The 14,656-nt window shown below is 40.6% G+C and overlaps 1 protein-coding gene across 3 annotated transcripts in view; it reads left to right on the top strand.

The window, feature by feature from the left end:
• The window catches only part of PID1 (phosphotyrosine interaction domain containing 1), an 89,326-nt gene that overhangs the window by 23,012 nt on the left and 51,658 nt on the right, over positions 1-14,656 (top strand). For all 3 annotated transcript variants that reach the window (XM_032119883.1, XM_032119886.1, XM_032119884.1), the window contains exon 2: positions 10,674-10,820. In XM_032119883.1, coding sequence (XP_031975774.1) covers positions 10,674-10,820 — 147 coding nt within the window. The remainder of the gene's footprint in view (positions 1-10,673; positions 10,821-14,656) is intronic.

The raw sequence follows: 14,656 nt of genomic DNA, 5'->3' as shown, positions 1-14,656 counted from the left end.
CATCCCAGGTCCCTTTCCTTGGATCTTGATGTTCTGTATTCTTCATTTTCCCTAACCTCAAAAGATGTTAAAATATTGCTTGCAATAATTGACAGGGTTTGCATGAACAAACATTTAATAATAATACCTGCCCCCCCCCGCCCCCGGCAAAACAACCCTCTCATCTACATTCCTGTTTCTTTTGCAACTTCATTTCTCGAAGTTGAGCCCAAACCTGAAAACACAGGTTTTTTCAATGCCAAATTATTTAGGTTGTAAAGTGTCTGCGAATGGATGGTGTCTGTCGTGGTGAGCAATCAACGGAGGGGGTGGAAAGTTGAGACTGTACTGAGAATAGGGATGTTCCTCTTTGTTGCTGTGTGGAATTCTTTATTCTGTAGCTCTTTTGTGTGTAGAAACTTGTAAGTCATGTTGTGTTGAACAAAGTTTAGAGCAGATTGGACGAAAGTGAGAGTATAATTACTGGAAACAGAGGAAGTAGCTTTCACAATGTAAAGAGGTTGAATGATGATCCTTGTATAGGCCTGAAGTCTTCCAATTCTGCTGGTCTTGCTGGAAGGGAACATTTGGATAGTTTTGAACTTTTCCGTTTCCTTTAGTCAAACAATTTAATATTTCCATCATTCAGTGCACTTAATTTCATTGGCAGTGTTGAATTGTAAGACCAAGACAGTTACTTCTCTAAGAAGTGGTAGTAATTCTTCATGTAGGTGCATGTAGTAGCACATGTAAAGCAGCAGTAAAGATGAGGGTAGTTCTGTTCCTCTTGAGCTTCAGATTGTTTTACCAGAGATTTCTGTGGAAACAGGGTTGTTTCTTTCGTGGCATATGAGATTCCTAAAGACTGGGATTTGCTTGTGAATGAGCACGTGTTTCCAGAATGGAATTACTTGGAATGAGTTTGTTTAATGGATTGTGGGTTCCTCCAGAGTGACGCTGCAGCGCCTGTGTGAGGAGTTAGCTCTTTTTAATTGGTCCCATATGTACTGGCAGATAGTATATTAACCATGCCTTGAGGGGATAAGGGCATCTGGTTGAATCTCATGGTGCATATTTTATTTCTTTTCTGGAGGCATTTGCTTTTTTTTCCTTGGTTTTCCTCCCCCTCTTTGTTCTAAGAATGATAGATATGTATATATATGTATAACCACTAGCGTTTTGAAACTTAACACTCAGCCGAGGGATTAGTTAAGCTTCTGCAAAATTATGTGAACTTTGCTGACAAATAAAGAGGAAGAAATGGAGGTTTTATAGAGAGCTGGAGTTTCTGAGTATCTGCGAGTTTGAACGACTAAACTGCAAGAAGTCAGAAGCTTAATCTCCTTCTTGTCAAGCGCTAAGGAATTGTCCTTTGAAAACCAGAAAAATGGAAGCATCAGAAAAAATTAATTACTTTTGGAAAAACCTTGAAAACACTATGGAGATTTAACCTTTATATCTGGAGGATATGGATATTGGGGTGCTGTCCTGCCCATGGGCCCTGCTGGCCTCAACAAAGGGAAGCACCATCCTCAGCCATTTTACTTGACTCCTTCTGAACTGGACAAAGCAGAGTAATTTTGCATCTGGCTGCTTTGGCTCAGCTTAACAAGTAAGGTAGTTGCAGGAGAAACAGGAATGTAAACGAGTTGGTTTGATTTTTCTTTTGTAAAGGTTTCTTGGTGCAAATCCTGTCAATTATCCAACTCTAAAGTTTTCTGAATTAATGAGACACTTTGTAGGAAGGTATTTTTGATCACTTTCTGTAGAATCCCTTATTTCTGATATAGGCTCTCTAGTGTACTGCTTTTATTCGTGGCTTAAAGAAGTGGAAAGACCTACTGTGTGAAGTTGCCCTGGGGTAGTGGCTATGTATCTGCACTGCAGTGGGACCCAATTTTTGTCTGTATTCTGCGTCGTCTGCTCAAAGGTTTGTATAGCTTTAAATCCCAGAGCAGAGTTCCCCCATGATGAATAATTTGCTGTTGAAGGTGGGAAAGGATTAGTATTGCAGGAGATGAAATGTGAGTGTAGTCAGGGCTGGGGAAGTCTCCTTGTGATGGGACAGTAGTGCTGGGCAGACACAGTTCCCTGGGGATGCTCTGGGGCATGTGCTCATGGGGATGTGTGGAGGGAGGGAAGACTAAAGCCACCAGGCTTCTTCACCCCTTGCAAGGGTTGAGGGGGTACACCCTGATGAAGGCTTTCCAAAAAGGCTGACTTGCTAAGGATGCAGGTCCATTCCTCTGGGAATGGCTTGTGTCCATGGGAAATAGGAGGACCTCTTCTCAGAGACCCTCAGGAATGCCAGACTTAAAACTTGGGGGTGGTTCTGACCTGGAAAAGGCAGGGCTGTAAATTAGCATCAAAGGACTCAGCGATAAAATAGCTTTAGAGGAAGGAAAGGATTATCATTATTTTGCAGCTGTAAATACAATAATTCATTAGACCAGAAATTAATTTGATATATATTTAAGCAATACATAACCTTTTTTGTCAAGAATTTGTATCCTTTGTTTCTTCATAGTATTAAACACAGTATTACTTCTAGCAAATAATCAGGGCAGATTCCTTGTTTGTAGCAGGTGCCTTTGTCACCCAGTCCGTATCCCTGTCTCAGAAAATAAGTCTTAACAAGGCAAGAGGGGTGTCACTGAACTACGTAACTGCTTACCAAGTTATTGATTTATTGCAAATAATGAAGGGCAAGAGTGACAGAGTGAAATGCTGGTTTTGAAAGGGCTGCTTTGGAGAATGCAGTTGCTGTCTGGCAGGTATTGTCTGAGATGGCCTTGTTGTGCCAGGCACAGAGTGAGGAGAAAGAACTTTTTAAAGCATCCTCTGACACAAATTATTGGAAAGCCTCCAAGAGCAAATTGAAAAAGCAATAGCTGCCTTCATGCTGCAGGATTCCATTGTTTTAATATTGGGCCAACTATACCAAATAATACATGTACTGCAAACTCATGTTAGGAGAAAAATATGTTGGAAAGCAGCTAAGGGGTCAGCTCAAAACCAAAGTGAATGAACTTGACGTATCTATGCTGCTGTGTGTTCTATTTTGTTATTTCTTTTCTTGCCAGCTCCTATTTCTTAATTTATATCTACTTTTTCTTTTTTTAAAACCATTTCCCTTGTCTTGGACTCGTATTTTAACTGCCATTTGTTCTGGAAAATGCTGGATCTGATAAATTCTTCTGCTTCCACTGAGAAATTCTGGTTGAAACTGTGATCTAGTTTAAAATTCCAGACCTAGTTCAGTTGTGACAAAGTTATTAGAATTTGAGAGTTAACAGTGATTTCTGGGGCCAAAATTTTGGTAGCAGTTATTTATGAGAGCAGCTCTGTTGATATATTGGTAAACATTATTATGCTTTATTTCTATTGATGCTAAAAAAATGTTCTAAAATATATATGCCACGAACACCAGGCATTGGAAACTACAGCTTGTTTCAGAATATATTTAACAGTCATCAGTAGATAAAAAAGTGTAAAAACCCAAATCCAAACAGATATATTTAGATGTTCATCTTCCATCCAGCATGCTTTATTTCCACTGAAATAATAGCCTGGGAATTTAAGCACTGTAATGTAAAAACTGATTAAAGAACTTTGTATTGTGGTACTGTGACTTTTTTCCTCCTCCACTCATGTCTTAGGGAGGTCTTATTTTATTTTCATGATTATGAGTGTCCTGAAGTATTGACTCCTTCCTTCCTATTGTGATGTGAATCTCTATAGTGAGGCTTTAGGTTCTGAGCAGTTATGACTAAACTGGAAGCTTGGTCTCTGAATATCCTGTATACTTACATTTGTTTAGGTTGGGGTTTAGTTTGACTGATGATAGAGAGATGTTAGAGGATCAGTCATGAAATTCTCATCTGGCTCTGAAGTTCCCTGCAGTTTGGAGGGTGTTTGTATCTGGGACTGTGTTTTGTTTGGGCAGCAGTCCTGCTGATCGGAATCGCATAAGCTTGGCAACAGAACGGGGGCATTCAGCCAGAGCAAACTCAAAGTACACAGGGTCTGAGAACAAAACGTTTCACATGAATTAAATTGTGAGGAAAAAAGAAATTCTTTAGACTTGTAAGAAAACAAGGCAATGTGAGCATCGTCATACAGGCAGCTGTGTGATCACAGCTATTGATAGGGAGTGCAGGTTCTATTTATGAAATCTTGGTACTTGTGTGTTTTTAAGAGATACATCTTGCCACCACAGGAAAAAGAGTATTTCCAAGAAGCTGGTATTAGAGTGAGATGGAATAATTTCCAGTGCTTGCATGCAAAGATCCAGTAGCATCTTTGCTGGAAGGCTTTTTAACACTCACTGATTTTGGTTTCCCATGTACTTTGTCATGCTTTTCTATCTGCAGTCTTGTGTCCCATTTCCTTGCTTGTATCTACTGTTTCTGTATGTTACAGGTTTTTCCATCAGAGCTTTATCCTTGGCTCCCTTATTTCTCGGCTGCCTTATTAGTAATGGCAGGAGAAGTCCAGGAGGAGCTCTGCCTGGCAGCATTGCTTGTATGCCACCTCTCCTGGTGCTTTCCTTTCCCCAGTCTCATGCCCTGCTTGCTTTGATGCTATCTTCTTCTTGCTGTCCTGTCATACAGGTTAGAGCTTATCCTGTTGAATGCAGATTACTCCTTTCTATGCCCAAACTCTCTCTGCCACCCCATCTCTCTCCTGTGCTTTCTGCTGGGTAGGATGGGAGGAGCAGGGGACATGAGAGAGGAAGAGGTGGCAGGCACTGGTTTAGTCTCCAGTATGCAACCATGCATGGTCATTGGACATGTGGAGAGGGGGCAGAAGTTTGGTTGGTTGGCTTTTGGTTTTTTGGTTGTTATTTGTTTTTGTTTTGTGGATCACAATTTCCCAGATGCTTTGTCCCAAAATCCTTGCGGGTGCCATGCCATCAGCCCACTGAGTCATGCCAAGTTGTGCCATGGGCCTGTCCAAGCTCCTCTACTTACAAAATGTATAACAGGGTGCCTGCAGGCAAGCCTGTCTTACCACTTCTGCATGTTGGCATTTCTTTGTGATTGAGAGATGTAAATTCAGACATAATTACGTGATTTTTCACATAACTAGCATCTGTTACCTGAAAGAAATTGAATGGATTTGTTTTTAATAGGCTGGCAAAATATAGGTCTTGAGATGCTAGATGAGATATGCTTTTAATAACTGGATTTTTGGAGCTGGATTGGTTTCAAGAAGGTTACTTGGGATGGATCTGCTTGAGTATAGTTGTGACATGGTCTTGGGTTTGTGCATGCCAGTCAATTTTGTGTTACAGAGCAGGCTGCTGATGGGATGATTTCTGACTTTATCATGATAAATTGCTTCTATCCCTTCTGTAGAGGGTATTGTAGTGTTCAGTACAATGTTTATATGAACTGCTTGTAAAGGGTAAATAAATAAGGCACGGTATAGTTTAATATGGGGGAGGGAAAGCATTTAAACTGTATTAGCAGTATTTGTTTAACAAGAAATGGATCAGATATGACATGTATCTGTGCTGGACAGATTGGCTTTAAACAAAACAAAGCCTTGAAATGGATCAGCTTTCATATAGATCAGAATTCTTCTTTCCTTGCTGAAAAGCTGGAGGCTTGGAGTTGGGTGGTCCTCAGCTCACAGCTGTGCTCATGTCACTCATGGGGTAACCATAGTGCTAAAGGTCTATTGTGTTGTCATCTCCTCTTGTACCTACAGACTGGATGGTGGGTAGCTAAATTCCACTGGGAACAGGCGAAAAGGAACATTAGGACTTCGTAAAATTCTCTTGCAGTTCAATTTGCTTGGTTGTGTCTTTCCTCTGCTAGGCTACTTTGTCTTGTTGTAGGATGCTGTTGAAAAGTTCTGTGTTCATTCCAGAACTAAATGGGTTTCAGAGGTAGAGAGGTACTTATGCTGAAATAGTAAATTATAGAGATTATTTTTGAATTTCCCTGGGACTGATCTTTTGCTGATGCACTAATATGGATTTCATCTGGAAATTCCTTTGTAGGTGCTGTAGAAGGAAGAATTGCCCAGAGGACTGCTTCTTGTTCTGGCAGATCCCTCTTTCAGGGTCTCTGAACTTTCAGAATAACTCTTTTTCATAAGTTAACATTCATTTTTGGGTTTGGATTCAATGTGCATCTCTGGCAAAATTGGCCAAGTACAGGTCATCTGGAAATGTGACGCCAGTTTATGCAGTCATGTGTTAACTGTAATGCTGATGTTAAGAGAGAATGGGGGATGAGGGCTAAGGTGCTGAAGACTTTTCTTAAAATCACCATGTTGCAACCCAATTAGCCTGTAAAATGTGTTTATTTTGCTCATCTCCTGTTGCTGGATTATAATGAGTTACAGTCCCCTCTTTCTTGACCTTTATTTTTATACTCCTATCCAATATATAACCCTTTCTTAGATTTTTGACTTCGGGCCTTTATTTTCATCATGAAAATTAAAAGGTCCACTAGGCTTGGCTGCTGAATACTCAGTATTGTGAACAGCAGTGACTGTTTTGTCAAGACCTGAAGATGAAGAGCATTATTATTACAAATTTCAGTGCATAATTTTCTCCTCCAAGTCATGTTTCCTTGCATGGAATCATAGTTACTTTCTCCAAGATATTTGGCCTGAGTTCTGAAAGTGATTGTATTTTTGCTGACAAACTAAAACAAAACCCAAATGCTGTTAATTTTTAGTTTTAACAGCAACAGAAATTGTGCCTGAACTAAATACGCAGCACGTAAAATTTGCAAGTTGAATGTTGTGAACTAGTTAGTCTAGAGCTAATGTGTGACTGTTGAGCTGATAACAAAATATATGTTAAACAATATAGAAGTTCTTGATTCTTATGTTCAATTAACTGGTAGCTGAGTGTTAGTGATAGCAGGGTTTTCATTGAAATATGGAGCACTTTGAGGGTCACCAAGGAGACAGGAGGCAGCACCTCTCTAGAGACAGTCTTAGCCTGCTCTGGGTTTGGGCTAACATTTATGCACCATTTGGTTTTCTTCTGCAGGGGAAAAGGATGCCATTAAGATGGGTAAACTAAGCAAAATAAACTGATGGAACTTGAGTCCTTGAATAAGCAAAACTATGGTTTTGAATTAAGGTCATTGTCCAGTGTTATTGGCAGCTTTACTTAAATTTTGCTCTGAGTGTTGTAATGTTCAGCAACTAGGAAAATACAATGCTAATTACAGGTCTGATGCTTTCTTCGGCATTTAAGGTATTTTCATTTGCTCAAGGTATCTTTAAACTTACTGCCAATTTCTTACTGTTATGTTGCTCCTTGCATTTCTTTAAAATATAAAGTCGTATCAGTAGCACCATCTAAATGGATAAAGAATGAGTGATGTGTAGTTTTGAGCTGTTGGTATAATCATGCCAGCTAAGAATATTTTCTGATGATGATTTTCAATATAAGAGCCACCAAATGAACCTAGTGGTTCTGGCACATGAAATGTGAATGGTATAATGTTCCCTGAAACCGTATTCGCGGGATTGCCAAAGTCATGCTTTTCAAGAATTTTGTGAACTTAAAGCACTTTAAAGAAATATTTTGAGTTCACAGCAGTGGAGAGTGAATGCCTCTTCTCAAAAAATACATTGGCTACTGTTATAGGTCACCTTTTGCCAACAGTTTCTGCAGGAGATGCCAGTTTGGAGTGGAAACCCAAGAAATGGGTTCAGCGAAGTGCTTTGTCCTGTTCTTGGCTTAAAACACATGAATAATCCCATTGACTACCCACGTGTGCTTTACTGGGACTGCTCACATAGTGAAAGTTAGGCATGTGTTTAAATAACATGCTTATCTGGGGGCTCCCTGCGTGATGTCTCCTGGCAGAGATTTGATTTTCTTATAGCAGCCATCACATGACCTGTGCAGGGAGCACAGCATGGTCTGCATTAGCCCTGTGGGCCAAAGCAAAAGGCTATTTCTGTGTCCACCCCCAATCCTTTCTGCACTTCTCTGGCAACTAATCAGCTGTTTGCTGCCAGTTGTGCTCTAGTGTTTTTGGCACGCAATCACTCCAACTTGCTGCTCATACGAGTATTGAATTGCCTTTGTAAGGCTTTTCCTTGTTTAAGATTGTATATGTGGTTGTTACAACATGAAAAAAAAAGACAGATCATTGCCATAGTTTTCATTTTGGTCAAATTGTGCCCTTTCTGTCAGTAGTCCCACTGAAGTTTATAGAGATGTCAGCAGAGGAGAACAACCATTTTGCAGGTCCAAGCTCACTACTCAGAAGGTCTAAATGGAGTTTTATGCATCTGTTGGCTAATGGAAGCACCATTATTTGTTGGAGAAGCCCTGTAAACAGATAATTTGTAGAAATAGAGCTCTTTCAGCACTCGAGGGAAAAGTTAAATGCTAGGACAGGTTCTTTAACCTGATTATTTCACAACCATTATCTCTGTTGATCCAAAATTGGCTCACTTGGAAAATAGTACAACATGAGGTTAATAGTACATTTTTTTCCATCTGTCTTCCTCTCCCATTCCCTGCATGCACAAGATAGCAGCAGAAAGCCCTGGAGGCAGCATTTCCCCAGGCTTGAAAAGGGATCAGTCACAGGGAAAATCTGTGCATGGCTGGACCTGAGCTCCAGCACCCTCTGCCTTTTGCATATTTTCTCCTCCAGAAATACAAGCTCAGCAGCATGTTAGCAGACCTAGAGCCTATAGACAAAAGTAAGTCAAGCTGTAGCAGACAGCAGTTAGTCAGTGGCACCAACAAGCCCAGCACTGCAGCTGGTAATCAATGATGCTCCTTCAAAACACAGCGTCTCAAACCTTCAGCTTGCTTTGTACTCATCATGGCTTTTTACCTGCTGTTCAGCCTTTGCTAACAACTTAATGGAGAGGCCTAGGAAACTCCAAACAAAAGGCTGTTAATTGCAACCTAAAAGTAAAATGAAGTAGGTTTTCTGTCAGTTTTAGTAACTCTAGCTGTCAAGGAACTATTATCTTCATGATAATAGAAGAAACATGTCAAAGAATATTCTTCAATGTATAATCACCTTAAATGGAGTACTTTTTTGATGGAGCTGTGTTTGGGAGAGTGAATGGGGTAACATGTAAGATGAGCAGGTGAAAAATAGTATGAGTAGAGAGTTTCACTGGGATAAAAACCTGAATGCTTGCACAAATACCACAGAGGCCCTAAAGTATTGCTGTTAACAGGCTGTAACTTCATGTGTGAAATAGGTAAACAAGTACTGTTTTCACAGACTGTTAGTGTATATGCTTTGAACATATTTCTAAGAGTGCTTGAAGTGCTGTAGTTCCAGTATCATAACAATTGTTAGACTTAAACACTGACAAACTAAGGACTAAACTGTTATAAAAGTGTATCAGTAGGCTTTCAGTTGGCACATGATAAAGTATTTATGAATTAATAGCAAGTTTATTTTTGATGGAATATTTATATCAACAAAAATCCACAGAAAACCAGCATAGGATCTAAATAGCTGATTCATCCCCATGTATAAATAAAATGTTGAATTGACACTCTATTTGTGTAAAGCACAGGGCTGAACAGCAAGGACCTGTGTTGATTTTCTAGCTCCGATAGAGGCTTCTTGCACGATTCTGGGAAATCACTTAGCATCTCTTTTTCTGCAAGCCAGACCCAGTAATGCTTGTCTGCCTTGCAGAGGTAAAGTGGAGACTGAGAAAAAGGGTGGCTGCAAAGCAAGTTAAGAATCTCCTATGAAAAGTCAGAAAAAGTGGTTTCGTTTTGATGAAAGTAATCTGGAGTCATTGCATATATGTCTAATAACTGCTGCTTGGTAAGAGTCAACTTAGGAAATTTTGATAAAGTCATACTTCATTAGACAGTGCTGTGGCATGTTACTACCTTTATTTGGTTCATATCTGCATTTTTCCCGCCTTAGATAAGTAGTAACGTGAAAAGTTCAGTTTTCAAATGAAGGTCAGTTCGAAGAAAAATCTAAATGTTAAAAAATATCTCTTGACTCCCCTGTTTCCACAAAATTGATTTGGAAGTCTTTCAAGGATTGACTTTCCTCACTCTAAGCAATTGCTGAGAAACTTTTAATTTGATGACTTTACTGTCCACTTGGATAGTTCTTCACCTAAGCCTGGGGAGTCTGTTACAGAAAGTGACAAGTTTTGAATGACGTCTATTCATTAGTACCGAGAGTGACATTTACATTGGAGACTACAAGAACTCTTGCTGACAAAGGAAGAGAATATAAAATTCATGTGACAAAGGCAAACCAATGAGGGATTCAGCTCAGTGGGAATGGTAACATCTACAAAGGTCAGTGGGATGAGATTTAAGTACAGAGGAAGGAGAACAAGGATGGATGAATCCATAGTTCTTATAATGGTCTTTGATCCCCTGTTGTTCTTCCCTGTAGACATTAGTAGAGGAACTGGGTCCATGAACAGTTTTACTATATACTTGCAAGTGATCAGAGGTTGAATTTAGACTCTTTGTGGATTGTAATGAATCCTTTCACTTTGTGTGTGTATATCTTTTTTAATTAAAAAATCTCCACATTGCTGATAGTAATGACTGGTCTCAAGTTATAGTATTTGTTAACTCTCCCCAGGAAAGCTTGCAAGGCATTGAACAGCAAGTGAAACATGCAGACATGTCCAACTATTAACTCGTATTTTTCTGCACTAGAACTGGAGGTAATTTCTTTTCTTTTTCTGTTTAGCACTTTCAGACCATGTTAAAGACTAAGCTGAATGTCCTAACTCTTCGTAAAGAGCCTCTCCCGACAGTGATCTTCCATGAACCAGAAGCCATTGAGCTGTGCACCACAACTCCCCTCATGAAGACCCGGACTCACACTGGATGCAAGGTACTCTGAAGTATAAACTGAAGGATTGAGACCACTGTGGAGGTGTCCCATGTGTTTGTGAGAACCCTAAAGAGCTCAAAGTAACCAACATGGTCACTGCTGTTCTGGAAATTCCATTAACTGCTACTATTACTATAAAGTTTCTGAATCAAAAAAGTCATTGAGCATTTCTGACCAGAAATCTTGGGCTTCAGGAGGAAGAGGTTTGGGTTACGCGTCACAATGCAAATTGTGGAGGATTTCTAACAGCCTGTGATGAACACTACTTATTGTAAACACTGACGTTATTTCTGTAAGGGCTAGTGTTGCAGCTTAAAACTCAAGGTTAGTTTGGTTGGGGTTTTTTTCTTTTTTTGTTTGGGGTTTTTAAGATAAAAAAGGAAAACGGGGGACAGGAGACTTATGTCTTGATCTGGTGAAGCAACAAGATCAATTTGCCCAGTTACATCAAAGCAGAACTTCTGCAAAAGCTATTCCTCTTTTTAAAAGTTTAATGGCCTAAGAGCCTCGAGTGTGTTCTTCTGTGGTAAGAAGCCATATAAAAGTAGGAAACAAATCTGCTCTGTTTGCATCTTTTCTTGAAGTAATTTGCCTTGGTCACAGAGCTCGCCTGGCCTTGCAGAGCCATGGGCAGCCTTGAAGATTGAGCTGGGTACCAGTTCGACCTGTGCTGCCAGTTGGGGCTTGGCAACAGATTCCCCTCACCCAGCCTGGCTGCTAGTTGTAGGGAGTATCCACCTGCCCTTGAGGGTCTTAGTGAAAATGGAGAGAACTGGGCTTCAGACTCTCCTGCTCTGTGAAGTATTAACTCTAGAAGAGCTGTTGCTTGATGCTACATGTACTGGAGAACATCCAAAGTGCAATTAAATATCCTAAACCCCTTCCCTGCCAGTGTGTATGCACAAACGCATGCACACACGCTCTTCCTTGGGGGATCTGGTGTGGGGTTGGAAGAAACTGCTTTCTTCACAAGAAATTGTGTGTTCCCCTGATTCTTTTGGCATACTGTACTTGGGCACCTCCCGGTCTGGCACTTCCTCAGCAAAGTTTCTTCTTGGAAAGTGTCACTTCCCAAGTGTTTAACTCTTTGCCTGTCACAATAGCCAGGAACAGGACTCTGCTGCTGGGTGTTGAAGCAGAGCTGCCCCATGCTGATGCAGAGGAATGCAGGGGAAGTGACTCTAAAATGCTTTGTATGGTAGCTCGCAGCATCCATGGTGATGCTTTTTTTCCTTTATGTTGACATCTAATGAATTTTTAGGGAATATTAGCTATGATGAAAATGGTTCACCCCCAGTGAAAGAGGTCAGGCATAATAATGCTTTCTGAAATCAGTTTATCTTTGTGAATGTGTATGGAATTTAAATGAAGCTTTTTATTCAACTTACAGTCCTTCAATTGGAAAAGATGAATTGCAGAGAGATGTTGAACCCCTCAGTGAAGAGAATCTCATTCTATATTTAGATCTCTTTTATTTATTCATTTATTTTTCCTGCAGTATAGCATAGTAGTGCTGACTAGGGAACATCTGCTACCACAACACTCCCATTTTCCTTCCTGAACAGTTTCTCCTTCTCCCCTCCCCTATAGCTAGTTTACCTCCTGTCAGTGCTGGAGTCTTATGATGGTGGTTTTGGGGTAGTGGCCAGGCCCTCTTCAGGTGATTCAGCTGTTGGGATTTTCAGGACACCCCTTGGGAAGATGATTCCACATGTATGTTGTTCCTGTGGCTAAGAAATCCTCTCCTGCTACTAACTGAAAGGCTTCAATTTTACCCAGTCTCTGTAGTCACAATCTCTTTCTTTTCCCCCTCTTTTTTCCTGACTAAATGTATTCTTCTTACCAGCTGTTTATAGGTAATTAACTTTCCTGTCCTCTTTCCCCTCCGATTATTTGTTTTTTGCTGAGTAATACAATAATAGTGTTGCCATAAAAAAGCTTGAATTTTATAATATGAGTTTTTGCTCTGGGGGGTCTGATCTATTCCTGTTACTCCGGGTGTAAGGGAGGAGATGCTGTGATGTTGCTGGTACCACCAGGCCTGTCTGGTTCTGAGACTTGGGCTTTTCAGGCAAGAGCATAGCATCCAGTTACTACTTGCTTTCATGAGTCACGCTCTTTTGATCCTTAATCATTTTATTCCTCTTGACTGAAATCCCTCCAATTTTTCTATGTAATCCCATTAATGAGATAGCATCATTCTTCTGACAGAGGCTCCAGACATGTAATTTTATTGCACAGTTTTAACATAAGCCTCAGCTGGCACCATCTTGTTATGGGAACTTGACGCATGCAATTGCTTTGCTGTTCAGAGGTCTGGGCATTGGTTTTCTGATGTGATTGCTCTTTTACTTGTCCTTTCATCACAAGACAGGCTTCTCTTTTCGCTTTCATTTGCAGTTAGCTGCTGAATCTTGAAGTAACAAAACTTTTTTGCTGAGATCTAATCTCATTTAGTAATTCAATGGGATGGTTTTAAGAATAGCAGGGAAATGTCTAGTTTGAAGTAATCTTGGGGGAACCCCCACCAAATCTGGAAAGTTAAACAATTGAACAAATTCAGAAAGCTTTTCTTTCTTGTCCAATTCCACATCTGATGCAACTTTGTTGCCATCATGGTTTCTAAAATATTTTTCCTTATAGCAGAAGACTTAAAACTTATTCCTTCTGTAACTGCACATCTACACGTGCCTGCTTGGGTTGCATGTGCTTGTCCTTCCCACCCTTCTAGACTCATGGACATGATTTCCCCAAGTAGGAGAAATGGGTAGTGTTAACACTGATTTGCAGCACAGAGCTTTAGGTGCACACGTTTGGGAGTTTGTGGTGCTGCTTGCTCAGTCAGACAGGTTGACTTGGAAGCTGTAGTTCCCAAAGGGCACCTTCTTGCCCCTCTTGCCCTTCTTTCCCCACCAGCCCTGTTTGCAAAGGGGGAGTGACAGCCATGCACCCTGGGATTGGACTGGTGCTGCCCCATGCAGCAGACAGCCTAAACCAGAGCAGGATTTCTGGGTACAATAAAGTACTCAGCCTCTGTGCTTTTTCCTGGGGTATCATGTGGTTTATTTGAACCATGGTGTACAGTAGCTGAAAGGTAGGTCTCTGGCCCCAGAGGAGCTGCAGCTTCGTGTCCTCCTTCAGCTGAGGATGCTGAGGCAGGGCACTGGGATGCAGTGCCCAGAGAGCTGCCATTTCTCTGGGAAACACGGTTGAGGACCTGTGTGCATCCTGCCTCTTCCCTGCAACAGGCATGGCATTATTGAATGCTGGATCACCAAGGGCTAAGGTTGGCAGCTGCTCTAAGGAATGAAAAAACCCAACTGGCTTATTGTATACCTGTAAATGGCAAGTCTCAGCTTAAGCTAAAGTACCCATTCCTGAGGAAAGACGAAAAAGAGTGAGAATAAATCTTTTCTTAGTAGCTGGACCACACTTTCATTCCCAGGTTCCTGATTTGATTTTATTTTAGTAGAGCATGTTTTCCATTCGGGTATGAGTGTGATTTAAATGTGTGTATATGAAAAAGCATCCATTCTTGTTCAGATCCCAAGGATTTCAATTAGACTGTGGCTGTCCTGCTTGTAGGTTTTTCCTGTCAAATGGGCACTCTTGTGTTTCTGCTGGAAATCTCCTTGTCACTGATCACAACACTAAGTACCGCCACCAGATGGAAATGCAAAATCTGGAGTAACTCTAGAAAATAAGTTAGTCTCTACTCAGAAATACCTGTTTTCTCCATGGCTTTTAACAGATCTTGTTTAAGTTCTGTGTCATTTATTCTTCCTTAGTGTCCAAATCGGCTTATATTGATTCTAATGTTTCTTGATTTCTGTCCC

This window comes from Corvus moneduloides, chromosome 10 (genome assembly GCF_009650955.1).
Source record: "Corvus moneduloides isolate bCorMon1 chromosome 10, bCorMon1.pri, whole genome shotgun sequence".
NCBI classification, from domain to species: Eukaryota; Metazoa; Chordata; class Aves; order Passeriformes; family Corvidae; genus Corvus; species Corvus moneduloides.
The sequence above is the reverse complement of the archived record's forward strand: the minus strand, read 5'-3'. Positions and strand labels throughout refer to the sequence as shown.